Source organism: Xylocopa sonorina, unplaced genomic scaffold (assembly GCF_050948175.1).
Source record: "Xylocopa sonorina isolate GNS202 unplaced genomic scaffold, iyXylSono1_principal scaffold0059, whole genome shotgun sequence".
NCBI classification, from domain to species: Eukaryota; Metazoa; Arthropoda; class Insecta; order Hymenoptera; family Apidae; genus Xylocopa; species Xylocopa sonorina.
In genome coordinates, this window is record NW_027490130.1 from 177,043 (window position 1) to 197,559 (window position 20,517).

Sequence of the window (20,517 nt, forward strand, 5' to 3'; positions counted from 1 at the left end):
AAAGAAGAGGATAGTTTATTAGAATATTAACTTTATATTATCGTTGTATACTACTTTTAAGCTGATTATCATATTTTTTTACTAAAACAATGTTTAATTGTAATTCGTTTGTTTTATATATATAATATACGAATATAAACCAAACGCTCAAAAACTTAGTAAAACAGAAAGGGGCAGATAAAAAGGTACACCTGTAAAATTGTTATAGGTGGCGCTATCTCTTCAAGCAGCGCTAAAAATGATCGCACATCGTTATCGACAGCGAAGGAAACTAAACTATTCATGATGGGGGCTGAAATTAAATGCCCATCAGTTTCCATCGGGAAACCACGACTTCACGGAAGCCACGCCTCCGTCAATAATTATTCGATAATTACCGAGACATTGATAGAGAAGAGAGTGTATATTGTGTGCAATGATACATTGCATAATTGATTTTATTAATATATGATTTATAATATTGTTACGTCTCAGCTCGCGATTTCAAGATAATGGTACTCCCCTCATGTCCCCGATTTATAATATTTTGAGCCAATCGGTAATTACGCATGATTATACTCTCGAAGCTGAGATTCCGGCAACAGGTACAAGAATGGAAACTATGATATGATAATAAAATTCAGAGTATTTGGGGAAAAAATGTAAGATAACATAATCTATCTAAGTATAAAATAAATCTATTATACAATGAATATGCAATACAATCGTTTACCGACATAAGGTTAAAGCTAGATATAGTAAGAATTAGGAATAATTACGATCGAGATAATAATACTTGGGTAGATTGCCGGTCCTGCTCAAGGTAAACTCAGAGACAGACTGATTTAACTATTGGTGGTACAGAGGGTTCCTATACTAAAGTTTTAATATGGTAAGACAATGATATTTCGGTTGCCTGGACAAAAATGGTTGTTTAATTTTTCATTCGCACGGGGTTTTCTTCGTGATTGCTTGGCTATCGCTATTACAATAATTCACATTCAGGTGATTTTATGGATCTCGTCTTATGAATGGTACTGCTTTAAATACTCGACGTCACAATATCTATCTTTCTATATCACACGTAAAGATCGTTATCGACGCTGGGGGAAACTACTGCTGATAGATTCGTTGCGTGATCTTTTCGAAGAGAACTGAAATTAAGTTTTGACCAGTTTGATCACTTTTTGCAGAGATGGCGCAACAAGTTGGTTTTTTCAAATAAAAAATTTGACAAACATTAAAGAAAATGACGTTATCAACTAGTAGTGGAAGAAACGACTAGCGTTTACGAAGATACTTTGTAAAATTTATTTATTTAATTTTACGCTAATGTATTTAATTTAGGTACATGTATTTTATGCGTCACATTTTCGAAATTTTCGAAAATTAATTAACGATAGATTAGCAGATAGAGTATTTCTCTCTTTTATTGTTACCAATGATAGCGCGGATGTTCATTTAAACTTGTTTCTATATCTCATCGGACATTTTAAAATATGAAATACTTTATTCTTTCGTTATAATACAATTTATACCACAGAACCTTTTTTGCTGTAATAATGTTTGCGCGAAGCTATAAACGAAAAGTTTTGCATCTACTGTAATTGCATGGTTAGACTTCAAGAAAATGGTTATTTAAAAATGGTCTGTACGTCTGTACGTCGTTCTACGATTGCTAAATAAATAAAATCCGTAAATAGTGTCGATTTAGGTTTGCGATTTCATAGAAAGATTGTAAGGAAATTGTAAGGTAAAAAATATGGATTACAGAAAAATACTTATCAATATATTGTTATTATTCGATTTTATCGTTTGTCTACTTTTTTTAATTTATACGAATCGATATTCTAACAAAACTCTGAAGTATATTAGAAAAGTGACAATTATGCAGGAAGTACGCGAAAATATTTCAAAGAAAAAATTCTTTCCGCAAGATTATGGATGTTTCTATGATGAGAAAACCAGAGCTAGACTTGAAAGAGAGAGCTGTGGAACCTGGAATGGTGAGCTTTATAATTCACCATCTTTGTAGACAGAGTTAAGTATTTACGAGTATTGCCCTTGCATTACAATGTAGGGTTAGTAGGTTTAAAAAGACGTCAGGAGATTAGTAAAACAGCGGACACAGGACTAGGACAGGGCGATGAATCTGAAACCGAGAAGGTCAGAGATTATCTCTAAAGTAACTTATCGAAGAAGCAAGCATATTAAATGACCTCTTAATTTTGCAAATAGAGGACTGGCGGAAATGAAGTATACTTCGTACCAGAAACGAAGAAAGTCACTAGTGCGGAAAAAACTGGCAAATCTGCTTGTAATGTCCTATGACGTGTACGGCCAATAATATTTAAATATAGTACTTATATACAGTTACCTCACTATAGATTGCACCTTTACAAAATGGTCGAAGTTGAAGGCACTTCGAATGAAGAAAGAAAGAAAAGAACGGGAGGAGCATTTGCATCGTTACAAAGAATACCAGTTTATTGCATCTTTGATTAAATTGAAAGTAAAATAATAATTTAATAAAGCTAATAAAAGATACATAGAGAGAGAGAGAGAGAGAGAGAGAGAGAGAGAGAGAGAGAGAGAGAGAGAGAGAGAGAGAGAAATTTTAATTTGACGATGTTTTAGAACACCCTATCGCATAAAAAATGGAATTATACTTGCCATTTGGAAGAAAGAACGACTTTTCGAAAGGAGATTCGTGCTAAAAAAATTCTAAGGTTCTGTTCAATTGATCCTAATGAAATGATTAAAAGGAGCCTAATGAAAACTGGTGTTTTGCAGATTAAAATTGAGCCACTTTATCAGTGAAACATTGCCAATTGATACCACAATTTTCGATAAGGTTAGTTCTTCTTCTCTTCTCTAATAGAAGAAGATTTCCAAGTACGATTAAGTATGATTTTTTAAATATCTTCTTTCTGAATCGAAAATAGATGATAAAGTACGAACAGGAAAAGAAGAAACAGCTGAAACTTAGACAGCAGAGAATGATAAGCATCGTAAAAAGTGTTATGCAGGAAATGAACAATGGTACTCGTTGGTTGAAAAAATCAAGTGATGGTCGTTCGAAGAAAATTGAATTAGAAATCACGGAAGAAAGTTTAGCTGAAATTTCACTCGAGAAAATTAGTAACGAAAAATCGGCCACTCAGAAAGGAACTTCTAAATACAGTACCATAATTATGCCAAATGTTCCGAAACTGCTGAGACAGGACAATGATATGACACGTTCAGACTTAACATCTGAAGAAACTGAAAGAATAACAGCTGAGAATAAATACGTTGTTGTCGAAAAAGAAGGAATTACTTCAGAATCCATAATGTTAAAAGAATCTAAATCATCGATCGAACAAGTATTTCCAGAGGACACCTGTTTCCTCGCAATTCCAAGCATAGTAACATTTAATGTAAGCACATTAACAACTTGTTCTTCACTTGAAATTAATTAAAGGACAGCAAACTGATTTAACAGGACTTCGAAGCGAACAAATCGTACTGCAGGAAATTATTAGTTAAAAATAAAACAGCGAAATGGGCATATCTGCGATTCCACAAAGTGCACACAGAAGTATGGGAGCCTGGAGTTGTCGAGGTTTTTTCAATTGATTACCTCGATCCGTAAAAATTATTATAAATGCCAGGAAGAAATCATTTAAAGAACATTTTTTTGTACAGATCGATGTTACGAATGCAGCTAGAGTAAAACCTGGTTTGGACGCGTCGTTTAACGTGAAATTCTCCGCTATGCACGAGGAAGTAGTGACAGCGGACATTCGCTTCCTCACTCTGAATTCTAAAGACACGAAAACTTTGCACCAATTCTGTGTTCCCGTTCGATGTACACCGCGGACCGCTATGCCTGTGATCGATCCTACGGAACTTAGGTGTAATTTATCGTACTCTGAATCTCATTTCGTGACGAAAAATTTACTGCAAACGCGATAGAAATGGTAACGTATTTCTGCGATATAATAGATTCCCTGCAGCCCCAATTTGGAGGTATCAGTGTAACAAATTGTACGCGAGGATTCTTACTATATTTAACAACGGTAAAAAACCATTTTCCATCGCAATCGAGGAAAGAAACGATCGGGATCATTGTTTCTTGTGGCATTTCAATCAGGGAGAACTACAGACCGTACGATCGTCCATTTTAGGTATTATGCACTTAGTAAAAAGAAGAAAGAAGGGAGAGAGAGAGAGAGAGAGAGAGAGAGATTAACGTGTTCTTACGAAATTTTTTTGAAGCCACGAATGTAGAAAACATCGGCAAGGATATTTCAAATGGTCAAGAGTCTCGAACAATGTATCGAATCGAAGTCCCGACAAAATTCAAATGCAATTTGAACGTTTCGTTTCGACCAAGATACGTTGGCTTGCATCACGAAATAATGGAAGTTTACTTTTTGACCGACAACAGAGTGTTTGGCAAGCAGGTCTCTGGTTTCCAATTCGTCATAGAAATGATAGGCTATGAAACACAAAATGAACTGAACATCGAATATCTTTCAAGTAGAACGTTCCAATTTGGGCGGAAGTCACTGGTTATCAAATTCAGTTGGATCCACCGTGCGTTGATCTTGGCATTGTAATGATCGATTCGGATGTTTGTCAGCAAATCTTCAACGTTATCAACACTGGTATCTTTTTATTCGAGTAAAACGAGTTATTAAGTATGCGAGTAATTGAAGAACCGAAGTAAGTTTCAGGTAGTTCCACTGTGGAAGTTATCATAAAAACGCCAGGGTGTTTACGAAGACAAATATCAGTGTATCCGAAATCTACGGTTCTACAACCTGGAATACCTCGCAAAATTACTGTAAGACTGATGCCTGAGTCAAGCATCGTCGCAAATGCCAAACGGTAGAAGAAAACAGTGAATTTTTCAATTTATCAAATTATCAACACTTTCTTTTTCAATAAACTTCAAACAAATTGATAGAACATTCGATAGTAGATATTACAATCCGTCGTTAAACATGCTCGAATTTCCAATCCAAGTGGAAATTTTGTCCCAGGAGCCAGAAAAGCCACCGGCATCGATAGCGAAAATTCTTGCCAGTTTGACCGCTTGTCATGGTCTAATCATAGGTAAAAAAAAAAAAGAAAAAGAGAAAAGAAGAAAATTTGTCATAATTTCATTTTTCAGAACCAACAAACATTGATTTGGGACACGTTTACACTCACGAATCAATTTCTACAGAGTTAACATTGACGAATCAGTCTCTGCTTACTCAAAAGTACGCTTTCCCACTTTTACCGTCGTCCATGGATATACATCCTAACCACGGTGTCGGAGCCATTCTCCCTGGAGAAACTATCAGGCTTCATTTAATTTATTCTCCGTGTCTAACGGACATTCCTGGGAACGAAATCGGAGCAAACGGTTTCAGCGGTGCACAGAGGTTGCGTACAATTTATTTCTGTTGTTAGAGTCGGTTGATCAAATTTATGAAGGATCAATCGTTCGACAGTTTTCTCGTACGAGTAGCCACGCTGGCTGAGCTCGCTGGGAGAAAGAAACGAATGGAACTGAAGAAACTGAAGGATTATTTGAACGCGCAATCGACAAACCGACGGCGTAATTACACGACGTGTGGTTTTCCATCTGTCATGTCTGTGAATCTTAAAACAGCCGAGTTTAAGCGTCAAATGAACGATCGAGAGGAGAATGATAGTGAAAACGTTACGTATAATGACGATTCTGTGGCAAAAGAAAACAGTTACGTGTATTTAGTAATTAAGATTTGAAAACTGGAGAGACTAGTGAAATGTATATGTTGGTATAGAATTGGACTATTGCGATAGAAAAAATGGAAGGAACGTCACGAAAGTTAACGCGTGCATCGTCGATACCCTCTGCGAGTTAAGTGAACAAATCATCGAATTACCTGCCACCCCTTGTGGTTCATTTGCAATGGTAAATAACTCTTGGATACTTTTCTCGTATTAATTAATTACATAATAAAATATTATTTTAAGAAATTACTATAAACTATTCAATCCGTGACATACAAATTAAATATGCTAGCTACTTATTAATACCTGTATGTAATTAACATAATTATTCCCCTTTTAATTTGCGTAACATGTGTCCGTTATATTTAAAAAGAATTATTACAATTTATTTTTTACAATTATTATAATTTGTATATTATAATATTGTTAACAAAATGTCTCAAAATTCAGGCCTCTATACACTTGAAGGGAATCAATATGGCTTCCTACCCTCACTGTACCTGCGGAATTGTAAAGTACCAAAACAAAGAATTCACGGCTGGTTTCGAATTTCAAAGTTCTTCCGACACAGTCAACATTGTACCACAATCTGGTACTTTAAATAATAATGAAAGGGTCGATGTAAATTTTCTCTTCCAACCAAAGCTACCGGAGAGCGCGATATTCGAGGGGGACCTACGATTGAAAATGAATGTCGAAGAACAGGAAATGAAACCAGATAGAGACTATCAATCGCCAAAGAAAGGTATTTATATTAAGATAAAAGGAATGAAAAAATTGAAAAGAATATAAGCAAAATTTCTACTATTCTAAAGAGAAAAAATTGAATAAGAAAGTAGCAGTTGATAAAAAAGAAGAGGTTCTCGATGTGGACAAATTGACCGGTGAAAATAATTTACTGGAAACGTTCGAGCCTTGTGTTTCGAACATTTTAATTACGTGCACCATCAATATGGAAGTGAAAAATGGGTTGAAACGAAACGAACGATTATTCGCTAAATTAATTTGTCCAATCACGAGGCCTGAAGTTTTGCTTCTAAACGAGGATCGAGAAATAGTCTTTGGACGAACAGCGATTGGTACATCCGCCAGAAAGTTCCTCTTCGTTAAAAATATTTCTAACCGGTACGTGTTATCTGCGATTGCGAAACTAATAACTTTCTACATACGAATATGATATCTGTTTTAATCAGAAGTGTGAAAGTAGAGGTGAATCTGTTAAATCCGTCTGGACCATTCTTCGTGCCCTCTGGAAAGACGATCGAAATTGGCTCCGTTTTGAAACTTCCGGTTACTTATAAACCGACGCAAGAGAACGAGGAAGGAGTGAGATATATGAAGAATAGAGAATCTTCAAATTTCATTTAAAAATAGTGCCAAATTCAATTTATTTTCATTAGGACGAAGAGCATTTCGATGTGTTTAACCCGAGAACCAGAACAACATGGAACGTGAGGATATCTGGAAGAGGAGTCATACCATCTTATGTCCTAAAGCCTCGGTTTCGTGTCGCTCGTTTTGAAGTTGTTGATGAGAAGTCGGTTGAATTGAAAATCTCTGTGAGTTTTAATAATTGTTACAAGTATTAATATATATTATTAAAAAATTTGTCCGTACAACCGAAATTTTCGCCGGGTACGGGTGCGCTTCATCACGTCTCGATATGGCGGATCTCACTGTAGATTATTGCCTTAATTGAACTTATGTTGATAAACACTTGCAATATCACAGAAATGTTTTCCTAGCTGTGAGAGATTTTTTAAACCAACATTACCAAAGTTGGATTGGTTGTAGTGGAATAATAGATCCGCTTGACTTTTACTTCTGAAGACATGTTAAATCAACCGTGTATTCCGAAGAAATCACAAGTTGCGAACAATCGAAAAAAAAGCTTATTGCAGCCTTTCATACATTAAAACAACCGAATGTCTTAGAAAGCGTTCATAGAAATTTAATTGGAAGAGCAGAATTATGTTTTCGGCAGGATAGCCAACCAACATTTTCAGCAATTACTGTAAGAATAAACTTTGCTTCAAACATTCTATTTCAGTACCTGTTCCTGGCACCCGTATCCGATGAAAATTCAAAGTCAATTTTCTCGAAAACAAAGCCTCAAGTGAAAAATTGTTATTCTATATTTTCGACACATTTTTTCATGTAAAATCACTCCTCTTTTGATTGTACCACCACCCAGACAACCAGCGATTGTAGCGCCAATGGCACCGGGTGGAACTCTAAGCACTGTGCTAGCACGGTGCTACCTCTCAGTTCTCGTAATAGCACAGGGCTAGCACTGGAGTGACACTGCGTGTCACGGCACTATCAAAGCACGGCGATATAGCACAGGGGCGACACGGCGTGCCAATGACACTATCAACTCACCATAGTGACACGCGTGGCAGTGGCGTAGGCTAATATATACCAATGAAGAAGCTGTTTGCATAAAAATTATAAACGAATATTAAAAATGACTAAACTAAGCAATTTATTTATTTCGATTCGAAAATAGATACACTGACACGAAAGAAAGATATAAAAACTTCTTTTTATTATTTTCTATAAACTATAACTTAATACAGCGATTTTTTCAGAAAACTCGTTAATTACTTTATCGTAAAAATACATACACTTATTTTATAAATATTTTTTTCAACACATCGTTAAAAATTCATGTAACAAAGGTATACTTTATATTTAATAATCCTTACAAACGATAAAACCATTTACCACAAGAATATATGTACCAAAGGAAAACAAATAATTACGTTCAATATTTTCACCTGAAAGTTGTGATACGCTAGCAAAGTAAACGTAACTTAATTGGTTCAACATTTTATAAGTAAATGTATCATTTATTACATTTCTTTAAACAATATGCTGCCATCGTATTTAATACTCTCTATTGGCATGAATTTTCCTGACGAATTGAAAAAATATATATGGCTCTCTCAGTAACTATAAATGTTGGCAAAGAACTACCAAAACGTCTGTCAGTACTCGTATGCGGATATCTAAACTCTGACGTATTTAATTTGTACGGAATAACAGGTGGTCCCCATTAACAAATGTGACGCCTACGCCAATGCAGAAAAAATTTTTGAATGGAACGATGACACGCGTGTCACGCTGGTGCTGGCGCAGTGTCATTCGCACGCGTGCTACGTTGGTGACTAGAACGTGCTGCCACTGCGTGCCGGCATTTTAGCTAACAAGTGCGGACGTAGATGACTATGGATCTGCTGACACTCCTCGGAAGTGTCGCTACAGTGCCGGTATGGTGTCGCCACCATCTTATCTTGTGTTGTCTGGGGCAGTTACGGATCACCCTGTATATGTATATATGTACGTATATGCTTATACACGAGAATGGATCGTACAGGTACAGTGCAAATGAACGATTAATCTAAGCTGCTTACAATTTTCATAGCCTAGTCAAACCAGTTGTGAAAAAATACGCATTTAATTATAAATTCTGCAAGCTTGAGAATAAATTATCGACAATTAATATTAGTAGAACTTTGAATGGTAATTTTGTATACCATCGGTTGGTCGAGTAGGTATACTTTGCTTGATAAATCAATATCTATGTTCTAGTCAATTTTCGAAAAGATTTTCGAATTTCTATTTCTTAGAAAATTATATAAATGGATCAATGTTGTTAATGAAATTTCGATTACCAGTGAAACCGATTTAAGCTGATTAGAACAAGCATTATGGATGTTTGTTAAAGTATCTAATGTTAGGAACAGTTAATTATTGAAATAATTTAATATGTAACACGCGGACAGCAGGATTATTGGTTTTGGTATAATAACGATGAAAAAAGTGACGATAATTCTCTTATAGAAGAGTTGATTGTATTCAAATACGGTTCAACGTAAGAAAATACTATTTTTAATGACATAACTGTAATTAAATTGTATTATATAATTAGTCTTGCTAATCTTGCTATACAACGAATCGATTGCGATTAATTATTTTCCATTCTTTATCCTATTTTATTGGCTGCTGCTATGTCCTGTCTGCGATTCAACGCCGTCTAACTTTTGCAAACTTACCTTTAAGCCACATGGAAGTAAACGATGACAGTGTCAATACCATGAAACGTTTTCAAACATTATATTTGTCTTTGGTTCGCGTCTGTCACAGGATAATTTCATAGTTGTTACCTTGTGCAAGGCAGATAGCAAATCTATCAAGTAAATACAGCAAGAACTAGAAACAGTATAAGTTTAGAGGGGGATGGAACGATGTGACTACTTCAAACATCGTTTAACCAGTTTGTGGCGAACTTTGACCACGATCGGCGTATAATCGGCTTTCGTATAAAACTATCTTCTGCGAATGACAAATTGTAACTTGGAAACAATATTTTTTCGCAATTTTGTTTGTAACACAGACAGTTTTCATTTTTTTAATGCATCTGTAATGCATTAGTGTTAAATTTTACACAATTTAGTAAGATTTTTTATTATTTTTAATTTATTATCGACGAATTAGTATCGACAGAAGTAATGTAACAATTTATAGGCGATATCGACACTGGCAAGAACTCTCTTTGCGAATCTGTATCTAGAACTCATGAATCCTGTTCGAACAGCATCTTTCGTATTCCATTTTTGATAAATCAGATTCGGTACTCTTCTATGAAGTGAAATTTTTCCTTCGTTTCTAGTAGATAATTAATCTACTAAAAACGAAAGAAATCGAATCTTCTTAGAGTACACATAGAACGTTAATTTTCAAAAGGTAAAAGTAAAACTACTTTTTTCATTCCACCTCGATTCTGCTCAAAGGTAGATATCGAAAAACGGATCGTGCGAGTTAGAGTGATATGGAGTACGGTCAATCATTCGGAAAATATTATCCTAAATCGAGAAGTCAGAATCTGTATATAGACAAGTGCCGATAAATTTATCCACGGTACCTTTTCACCCTTTCGAGTGATCTAACAACCATTCACTGGTCCAATAACGACTGGGAAACGCGACCCGAAACGCAATTTCGTCTGTGCTGATATTGCGCATTTAACTAATGAAAAAAATGCCGAGAGAACGTTACTGGAATACGATGAAAGATGAAAAAAGAACAGTTTCGTGATTAGTGAATTATCACGGATCTTTTAAACAGATATTGCGAATCCTATGTTTTTACCTCTCGAAATCTTGAATTAATTATTTTGAGATTTATTCCACGGATTCAGGAATTGATTTTACGAATTACATACTAACGAATTAATTGCGAATCATTGGTTTCAATTAATATGATATTTGTTATTTAAAATACGTGGATATAATCGTGTTTATTTTATTAAATAATTCTCGGTAACCGTTTTCCTTAATTTCTTCCCAGTTTGGTAATTAAGATTTCAAAAATTGGATACTTTTCAGTGAAAATTGTCTCTAAATATTTTTACGATAATGCTTAGCAAAGTCTGAAATAAACTTGAATAATTTACAAGAGAAAGTTACTTAAAGAACAATCGATTTACTTTGGCGAACTGCAAAATTAGAAAGCAAATTCGATTGATTTTCTTTTCATTCTTAAACTACATTCTCACTCCTGTCGTTTCTAAGGATCCGTAGAACTCGATCAAAACGAACATTCTTCGCACCCTTCTTTTCAGATTAGCCCTTTCCTCCAACACCTCCGAATCGATAATTTAAAGAGAACCAATCTGGTGACTATGTAGAAATAAACTTCAAAGATCCGTGAGCTAACAGGGCTCGTTTGATCAGCCATATTATCTCGTTTCCGGCTATTCAGCCCAGCACTTTTCATCCCCTTAATCAAGCCAAGCGAAGCTTGATCGTTTGCTTCTCTATAGCCAAGCCATCATTCGTACCGGTGGCAAAACATTAAAAAACGTGAACTAAATTCAAATACTCTATTTCATTGGAAGTCCTTGAAGGCAAGACGGTGGAAAATGGTCGAATATTACGTTAGACATTCTAATAAAGGGAGAATCCTTGTGCCGCGTAGAATACAATACTAACGATGGAATTTTATGGTGAAAGGAAATATTGTTCGTAGTACAATATTTTGGAAAGAAAAGTTTATTGTAAAGGAAACGCTTGCGAAATTACTTATTAATTAACACTAATAGTAAACGGTAAGTTTTTAGTTGATTTCAATTTTACTTTGAATAAAAGATGAATCAACATTCAGAAATATTCATTTTAGCCAGTGATTGTTCAACAAGAAGCGGCTCTATCTAGTGACCTTATTTCTCATCGATCGGCTACGTTTCTGTTAGTATTATACGATAAACCAGAATTGTTGTAATTATCTAGAAAACACATTTAGGATAACCCTAAATAATTAGTTAATTAATATTTTTGCTTAAACTGATTGTTGAATCTGTCGCCTCGTTTCATCTCATTTTAATATTTAATGCGGGTTGCAGAGAGTAGCGCGATTTAATTTATCACGTAAAGAAGCTTATTTCGTATCCTCGTTGCTTTAGACGATCTCCAGTAATCCCTCTTAGAGATTGTAATTTTACCATGTTATAGATCAAAATTATGAAGAAACAATCGTTGAAAACAAATAAAATATCGTTGAAAGCAAATAAGATTAATCGATATTTAAATTTCCTCCAAGCATATACACATACTATGCACTGTCAACATAGTAGATAAAGTGCAGTAGTATAAAGATGTTTATCTAATATGACGTTTTTCTAATATTATAGCATGACGTTTATCTAATATTATAGCATTATTTGACCATTTATTACTTACTAGAAATTCAACCTCTCTGTGAGAACAATTTAAAAACGCAGTTTTTTATGGCACTAAGAAAAAAAAAACGATGCCAGCTTCTACGTTGAATTCACAATGGACACCGTAGAAATACCACCGCAACGAGTTTAATTCGTACTTTTATGACTCGTGATCCACCGCGCCATGTTTCTTGTCACTCGAGCCTGTTATGTTCCTCGTCTTGTATAGCGTTACACAGCGCTGGATCTTTCCCACTTAGCCGACTTCCGGTACTTTGATGCCTGGAAGTGGCCATCAACTCCTGCGAAACAATCCTCCGTCGCGGTTTCACGGCGCGTGTCTTGCGCTTACAAAGTTGCCCAACGATCGCTGAGAAATCCACAAAGGATATTGAAAGTGCCGGTAAATAGAACGAATCGACGATGAGTCCTGAACAACGGCAATTGCTAATCGTCGGCGAATTACGCCTGAACTTGATTAATATAATATTCATACCTTCCAGGAAAATGTCCGTGTAACTATTTTGTGCTTAAAAAATGAGAAATTTTTTTGATCATCCCTTAGCTAAGTTAATCTTTAGTAATTTTCCATGCAATAAAGATCAAATAATTTCATGTACAGGCTATTAAAGGAATTTTCCTAATACAGGAAAACAACTTGATTAAAATAAATATTGCTGTTTATGGGATACAACAAATAAAATGGCTTGCAAAAAATGAAAAACATCACCTGCTACGATATTCGTCTATGCATATTCAACGGCTCCCCTTTTCGGTATAGTTTCTCCCTCTTTGTGATAACCTCAAATCTCGCGTCTTGTTTAAATATGCGCGACGCACGCTCGTGGACCTTATTATTATGGATCGCGCAAGACAACTTTTGATCGATTTATCGTGTGTTGTCTAAAATATATATCATATATACTAGAACGTTTCTTCTTTTCAACGTTACTTGATTACAATAATTCAACATTCTGTATTCTTTACAGAGAATCAAATTATACAGTACTAATTGTAGTTAATTTTCGAGTAAAACATCTTCCTGGGTGTGTTTACCTGCGGTATTCAAATCGAATATCTCAACAATTCTAATTGACAATTCTAACTGCTTTATTTAATCTTTATAATCTCAATTGTTGTGCGTGCGTGCGTGCGTGCGTGCGTGCGCGCGCGCGCGTGTGTGTGTGTGCATTTTCAGCATTTAGTTGACTGTTTAATTGGCATAATTATACAAATTGCATTATTACCCTCTATCGATTCTATATTTCAGCCACGGAGAACAGATCTTCTTTTTCTTTTGTTGGGAAATAGCAACACTATTTAAATAAAAGATAATGCTTTTTTTTGCTGTTGTATCAACGAAACTCTTTTTTCATTTTACAGTAATTGCATGATGAAACTGGTACTTTGTTTTTATAACATAATCCTTTCATATTATTACCTTTCTCCTCACCCTCACGGCTATTGCCTTTGTCTCTCGGGTTTCGCAACTTTCCGTCTCCGTTTAGTCTCATCGTCGGATTGTTTCCGAGTCCCACGCAGCCTTTCAGCAGTTTGACGCCGGCTAGAAAGCTGGGTGTAACGAGATCTTCGTAAATTAGAGGAATTTCTCTATAGATTGAAGGAACCTGTCGCCAAAGATACGACCTTTGAAATCCAATTTCCCCTGAATACTAACACCTGAATTTAACACCTGATACGTCAAAACATTCAATCGCTTCGGTGTCTTCTTTTGTTCCGATTGATCTTCTTTTTAATTCAAACGAATTGTTCGCGTTTCGAATAAATTATTCGAATAGATCTCGCAGACAAATTTATCGTTCGTGACAAGCATCCTAATAGCGATATAAGTACATATCTATATGTTTGTATTTTTTCTTTTTATTCACTATATCAGGTAGAAAATACTGGATCATGCCTACTGATATTTCATGTTGACCTGGTCGACGTATTGGAGGGTGAAATACCACGAGTGCAGGAGAAACCTCGACACAAATCGACCGAGAAAAAAAGAAGGGGTAAGAAAGTCGTCGGTGACAACAGTAGAAAATCATCGAAAAAAATAGAATTCGACGATAATTTGCATTTGGACGAGAAATTGGCAATATTCGGTGGAAATCTCAAACCATCGCAGGATCGTAGTCGTTTCTCGTTTTGGAATCTCAACGAGAGCATGCAGTTAGTGGTTCCAGAGAAAAAGAAGGTATTTAGACATCATATCATTTGTTCGATAAAGTTTGTCTTTTTTTAATCTTATTGTATATGCTACATTTGGCGCTTTTATACAATATTGATTTTCATCTCCAAAATCTTTTATCTTCAATGTCCAAGCCAACCCTCGTTACTTCGAACACTGATCATATAGATCAGTACCTTCGGTATATCCGAAAGCACCGAAGAATACTCCACTGACTCTCCTCCACTGGTACGCCGTAGGTGGAATTTGGTGTACGATTTCACACGGCAACGAAGAGAAACGCTTCCGATCCTAAGGTAGACGTTGAAGCAACAGCGAGAATGAAGAAGAAGGAAGAGAGCAGAAAGGGAATGAAATCAGACGGGCTGAAAATATCGAATTATTGCTATGTAGCGATAGTAAAGTTCGTGTTGGGAAACTGGACGTCGCACGAGTTCCTAATTATATGCTCGGCCAAGTAGAAAATCAACCCTTTCATTCGCACGCATCGATGGATTTCATTAAAACTACAATTTTCAAGTCTCTCCCTTGGATGCACGTATTATTCAGCTCCATCGTTTCGTTTACGTACTAGTTTCAATTACAGTTCCGATATTTATTAAATAACGCGTATCGTAGGGCTGCGAAGCGGGTAATTTGTGGAAATCAATCTTTTTAAAATTTTCCTCGTTCCCCAAGATCTTTCCACGCTTTTCGCTTAGGTGCTTTAGGTTTCATCGTAATAATAAAATGATAAAATCTCACGCGGTGTACCTTCGATAGTTTATTCAAGTATTTGCATGCCGAGATAAACGTAACAAATCGATACAGCTTCCTCATGGATTTGTCTCTATAAAAATAAATACAAAGCAACGAAGAATTTCAAATACATGTGTGTTCGTTGTACTCGCTTAGCAAAGCAAACAGTTGTTCGATTCTTTCATTGTTGATCATTCCAGCACGCTTCGTGGAAGATGAAATAGTAATTTCAAAGACACAATGACTATCGCATTTTCAGTAAATCTATATATGTATACTTACGTACACCACACACTGCGCGTCAACCAATAACTATCACGTGTATTACAAATTACATGCCACGCACACTTCTTATATTTACGTACACGGAAATCCTAATGAATACTATAACGAATACTATAATTAAAACGCGTAATTAACGACCTGCATAATTAGTTAACTGTATAATTGAGTCATCGCACTCATTATTTCAGCGACCAACCGTATAAAAATTTGGTGATCCAAAGGGACGAGACGAATTTGATCTTTTTGCTTTAATCTATATTATCTATGGAGTGGGTAGAGGTAACCCCCGTATAACACGATAATTAGATTTCTAAAAAATACCGCGTTACACGCGAAACAAAGAATTATATAATATAAGAATGGCGGGTAGCTTTTAAAAATCCAAAAGCTATACTATTATATTTTTATGATCAAGAGAAATATTTTTCTCGAAGCAACTTTCATTAAAAATATTCTATATTAATGTGCATTAAATATCATTTGTTTCGTTATTAATACCATGTAAGCATCGTTTAACCGAGGGCGTTCTATTTTTAGCTAGATGTTCTTAGCCTCTGAAGTTTCTCCAACGTTATCTCAAGTAACTAGGCTGTAAGTTTTTGCAAAAGAGAATTAGACACACTATGTTAGTTAATTAAGTGCAACATTCGCTCTAATTCTAAAACGGTGTTATACGAGGCTTTCCTGTACAGGAAATTAATCAAGGTCTTGAAAACGATCTGCAGATATATTTTAAATAACGTTCCTTTCTAATACACCGAATCACAATTTCGGAAACTTTATTTCTCATAAGAATACAGAGTAAGCTCGAGGGTTTTACTTTTAAACGCATGATAGATACTATAGTAGAATTGCTACGATATGATATAATCTACAGGTCAACCGTAAGTCGCACGGTATACTAGAACTTTCGCATACAATTTTCTACGGTTGAGTAGAGCGATTTTTTTTCCCATTGGTCGAAAATCAGCGGTGATTTCTGTTCGGTAATATATATATTGTACGCTCTAATTGTACATATAAGCCAGTAATTACGTGTTAGAAGAAGCGAATGAAATTGCAGAAGATCTTGTTCGCTAATTGCTACGAAATTCCAAAGAATGGTAAAAAAAAGGTGATGGATTTTCGAGATGTTGACGAAAAACTTTTGGTGCCATATTAAAGTACGCTGGCTGTATAACTCTGCAACAGAAAATTATACGTTTCTGAACTTTTAGGTTACAACACGGTACACGCTCTGTGCTTTTTCTGCAGTACGGACCAGACTGAGTCAATATAGGCAGCTTTTTATCAAGTTTTTTATTAATACCTCAGAAATTAATAAATATCCGAAACAAGAATTTTATCATATATTCAACACCCACTCGCCACCTAAATTTCGAATTGATCAACGAACGGAGTTTCCGGAACTGCAGCCACAGGAACAAAACTAGCATTTAACTTTTAATGCATTTCACACGTGTGTATATTGATTCTCGTGAAAATTCATTTTGTGATCAATGAAAATTTTAGTGGGACGATCGATGATCAACGATCGATGTTGAATGTTCCATGGATACACTTGTCAATGCCTACAAATAAATAGGCCAACACGATAGATTACAATATTTTATAATTAATCCTATGCAGTGAAAATGAAAAATTTAATTCCGACCCGTTTAACGATTTTTAGCGTACAAATTGCAGGAGATCATGTTTGAATTTCCCGTTTTGTATGGTCGTGTTATTTTTTAAATTTGTGAACTCTATCTTATTTCAATCATTTCCAAACATCATTTTTAAAGATAAGAAAAATAAGCTATATAAAATAATCCAAAACTTCCGGTTCTAAATTCTTGAACATTTCACGCAAACAGCTAATTATGAAGACATACAGAAGATTTCAACAAAAACGAACAAGCGTTTCTCAATCTTTTTGCGACCTACCAGCACATTTGTTTGCAACGCATACGATTTTAAATAGAAAAAATAGACTATGCTAAAAGTGTAAAAATCTCATTGTAATATAATTTACATTATATTTATTAAAAACTCCTGTACATAAATAAAATAAAATAATACAAGTAGCCGCTAGTATTAGACGACTCATAGATTGAAACTTATCAGCATAGACGTTTATATTTTGTGTAAGGAAAATTTACTAGAAAAGCTTTTTACGAAACATATATCTAAAAAATATATGATATATTGTAAATGCAATTCGGAATACTAAAAACCTTTCCTAAAGTTTCTCTTACTGTATTTGTAAAAATACATAATAAGTAAACTTCTTACACGGTTTCAGTAAATGGTTTAAAAAACAATTATTAATATTCTACAGTAAGAAAAGTTTGTAAAAATTCTGCAACATACAATTTGTCATTTTTTAATTGTTTATATAAGGAGAGCATTCAATAAGAATTTATAATACTGAATTGCGACATTATGGTACATTCACGTTGTACTTCAATACAAAAATTTGGCGATATTGTTACAAAATTGCAATTTAGGTTTTTCAATCTAATTTAAAGTTAAATTTCCAACAAAATTTAACTAACATCCGAATCGTTTTAAATTTCTATTTAAGAACTCTGTCGTTTTCTAACGGAATTTATCTCATTATCTAAAACAATATGCAACACCCATTAGCCTATTATAATTTCGTTTGCTTACCAGAAATAGAAATAACAATCGTTTATAGTCATTTTCTTCCATACAAATAATGGAAACATCTGTCACGCATATACTGTTCAGTATCAATGAAATTGTACAATAATAAAATATGATAATACGATGATAGAATTTAAATATACATATTTAGTAGAAAGTTATATATATATGTATAATAATAAAATATGATAATACGATGATAGGATTTAAATATACATATTTAGTAGAAAGTTATATATATATGTATATACACCGAACGCACGCACACACGTACATGTAGATATTTTACTTCTAAAATTGATACTTATAACAGTCGCCGCTAACTACCTCCTACAAATATTCCAAAGAGCAACCTAAAGTTGTGCAACGAGCGGGTTAAATTTTTTTATCCATATCCGTTCTTACTTGAAACCAGCTGTACTATAACGAACGATTCACCGAAACTGTGCCGGAAATCTGTAGGCGAATTTACAGGTGTTCACTTTGTGGGTGATCATAGGGGATGATTAATCGGAAAATATGGTTTTCATCCAAACTGGATCCAACTTCTATTTCGAACTAATGGAGTGGATGATTCGGTCGCAGCGAAATAGCGGTCAGACATTTAAATTTACATTCTATGATGTACAATTGAGACTTATAACCCCACACGACTTGCTGTCGTCGTTGGCTATTAAAATGGATGACAGAATGGTATGGCCAACTCACGTGGCGAAAACAATTGAAAACACGGCACTGTGTCTTGTCGTTTTGAAAGTACAACTTAACCCCCCCCCGAGTTTCAACCCCGATTTGCCGGGTTTTTGTTATTTTTTAGATGGTCACTTGTATTAAGAATTTTAGTAAAACTTTCATTAAAACTGTCCACTCACTAGTACCTACCACTGCTTCTATTACAATTCAAATATTCTTTCAAATTTTCCACCGAATTACTTAAATCGATAATGATATCAGAAAACGGTACGCATCAAGTAGGAAAGGTTTCGACTAGATTTGGTATTGAATTTTTTTACAAATAGTCACACAGAAATACATGGAACGTTGTAATTTTTGTTTATTCGAAAAAAGTTATATTATTACCGATTAACGACGCATTGATTATCTTTAACAAAAAAAGATGTGAAAACAATTTATACCGAAAAGAAGAAACATCTTGTTGAGCTAGTTGGATTTCAATGTTGCGCTCTGGTAATTTCGTTCAAGCGATTTGGATAATGAGTAACCGCGCAAGTGATTTGCTTAACCCTTCAACCGTTACTCGAAATGGTTATCCGTTCGGGCGGGTTTCGATCCGATTAGCTTCGATTTTACCGGGTCGGGTAGTACACATATGACATCGAGATATCTTTAAACACCCACACCGCTCGTTGCAGAACTACATCGCGACCGTTCAAACAACATTCTCCGTTTCGTGTGTAAAAACATCGAACCACTGAACTCGATCGCGCAGCACCCGTACGGAATAAACAACATTACGCACTTTATAGGTCGAATCCACAATTTCCTGTATTCCATTCGATTCAACGTCCGTATTCACACATATCAGCAACGTAACACTTTGCGAGGAAGTTCACCACGCGTGTTTAAACATTTGCTCGTTACCGTCGCCGCTAATAAACGCGTGGGAATGTATCCACCAGCATCTTCTCTTTATTCCCTTTAGATACTCGGTTGTCGGTTGTGTTGTCTTTACCTGCGAAAGAGTTGGCTTCGCGCGGGCCGAGCGCGCCGAAGGAATCAAGTCCATCTGAAAGCAAAGGGGAGGCAACGGGACCAATATTAGAGGGGAGGAGGGGATGTTCGCTTTTCGTCGTGTTTCGAGAATGAATGTAACATTAGACCGGCCCTCCGAAAATGTTCTGTAACACCCAAGACAATTCTCTGATTTTTTCTACCAGAGCGAAATGAAATATCCGACTCAATATTTGCAGCATTTATTTAGTCAAAATTTGTATAACGCATGCTTAAAAATTGTAAAGATTATTAGAACATCAGATATTCGACAATCTAGATCGACATCGCTATGAAATTGATAAGGCAAACTGGTAAGTTTCAGTTTATACCTAAATGTTGTTATGTCGATATGAACTGGATGGAATGATGCGTTACTCTTATCAATCTATCGACAACACATAGTTGTGTAAGGTGCTTGGAATGAAGAAATAAGTATTTGGATTGAACTTGATATGGACTT

General features: G+C 35.2%; 3 protein-coding genes across 5 annotated transcripts in view; 2 read left to right on the forward strand and 1 right to left on the reverse strand.

The window, feature by feature from the left end:
- The window catches only part of LOC143432212 (QRFP-like peptide receptor), a 106,766-nt gene that overhangs the window by 20,222 nt on the left and 66,027 nt on the right, over positions 1-20,517 (reverse strand). Inside the window, exon 9 of one of the 3 annotated variants that reach the window (XM_076908978.1) lies at positions 20,005-20,070. The exons of the other annotated variants lie outside the window; for them this stretch is intronic. Coding sequence (XP_076765093.1) covers positions 20,061-20,070 — 10 coding nt within the window. The 3' untranslated portion in view covers positions 20,005-20,060. Of the gene's footprint in view, positions 1-20,004; positions 20,071-20,517 lie in introns of those variants that run through there. 3 annotated transcript variants of the gene reach the window in all.
- LOC143432220 (cilia- and flagella-associated protein 74-like) lies at positions 4,249-9,424 on the forward strand. The gene is made up of 16 exons (XM_076908991.1): positions 4,249-4,427; positions 4,508-4,631; positions 4,701-4,854; positions 4,949-5,082; positions 5,141-5,396; positions 5,466-5,713; positions 5,781-5,911; positions 6,181-6,475; positions 6,546-6,855; positions 6,924-7,056; positions 7,131-7,289; positions 7,462-7,508; positions 7,561-7,744; positions 9,045-9,109; positions 9,158-9,255; positions 9,363-9,424. Exons 1-16 carry the CDS (start codon positions 4,296-4,298, stop codon positions 9,422-9,424), a joined length of 2,532 nt encoding a protein of 843 aa, XP_076765106.1. The 5' UTR covers positions 4,249-4,295.
- Positions 13,848-15,127, forward strand: LOC143432221 (uncharacterized). The gene is made up of 5 exons (XM_076908992.1): positions 13,848-13,856; positions 13,963-14,017; positions 14,254-14,304; positions 14,356-14,657; positions 14,891-15,127. Exons 1-5 carry the CDS (start codon positions 13,848-13,850, stop codon positions 15,110-15,112), a joined length of 639 nt encoding a protein of 212 aa, XP_076765107.1. The 3' UTR covers positions 15,113-15,127.

Coding starts and splice junctions, on each gene's coding strand:
- LOC143432220 (XM_076908991.1), top strand. CDS start 4,296: ATGTATCGAATCGAAGTCCCGACAAAATTCAAATGCAATTTGAACGTT. Junction 5,714..5,780: donor TTCTGTGGCAAAAGAAAACA/GTTACGTGTATT, acceptor ATGTTGGTATAG/AATTGGACTATTGCGATAGA. Junction 7,509..7,560: donor TTTAAACCAACATTACCAAA/GTTGGATTGGTT, acceptor TTACTTCTGAAG/ACATGTTAAATCAACCGTGT.
- LOC143432221 (XM_076908992.1), top strand. Junction 14,018..14,253: donor CTTTCAGCAGTTTGACGCCG/GCTAGAAAGCTG, acceptor TTATTCGAATAG/ATCTCGCAGACAAATTTATC. Junction 14,305..14,355: donor GCATCCTAATAGCGATATAA/GTACATATCTAT, acceptor TATATCAGGTAG/AAAATACTGGATCATGCCTA.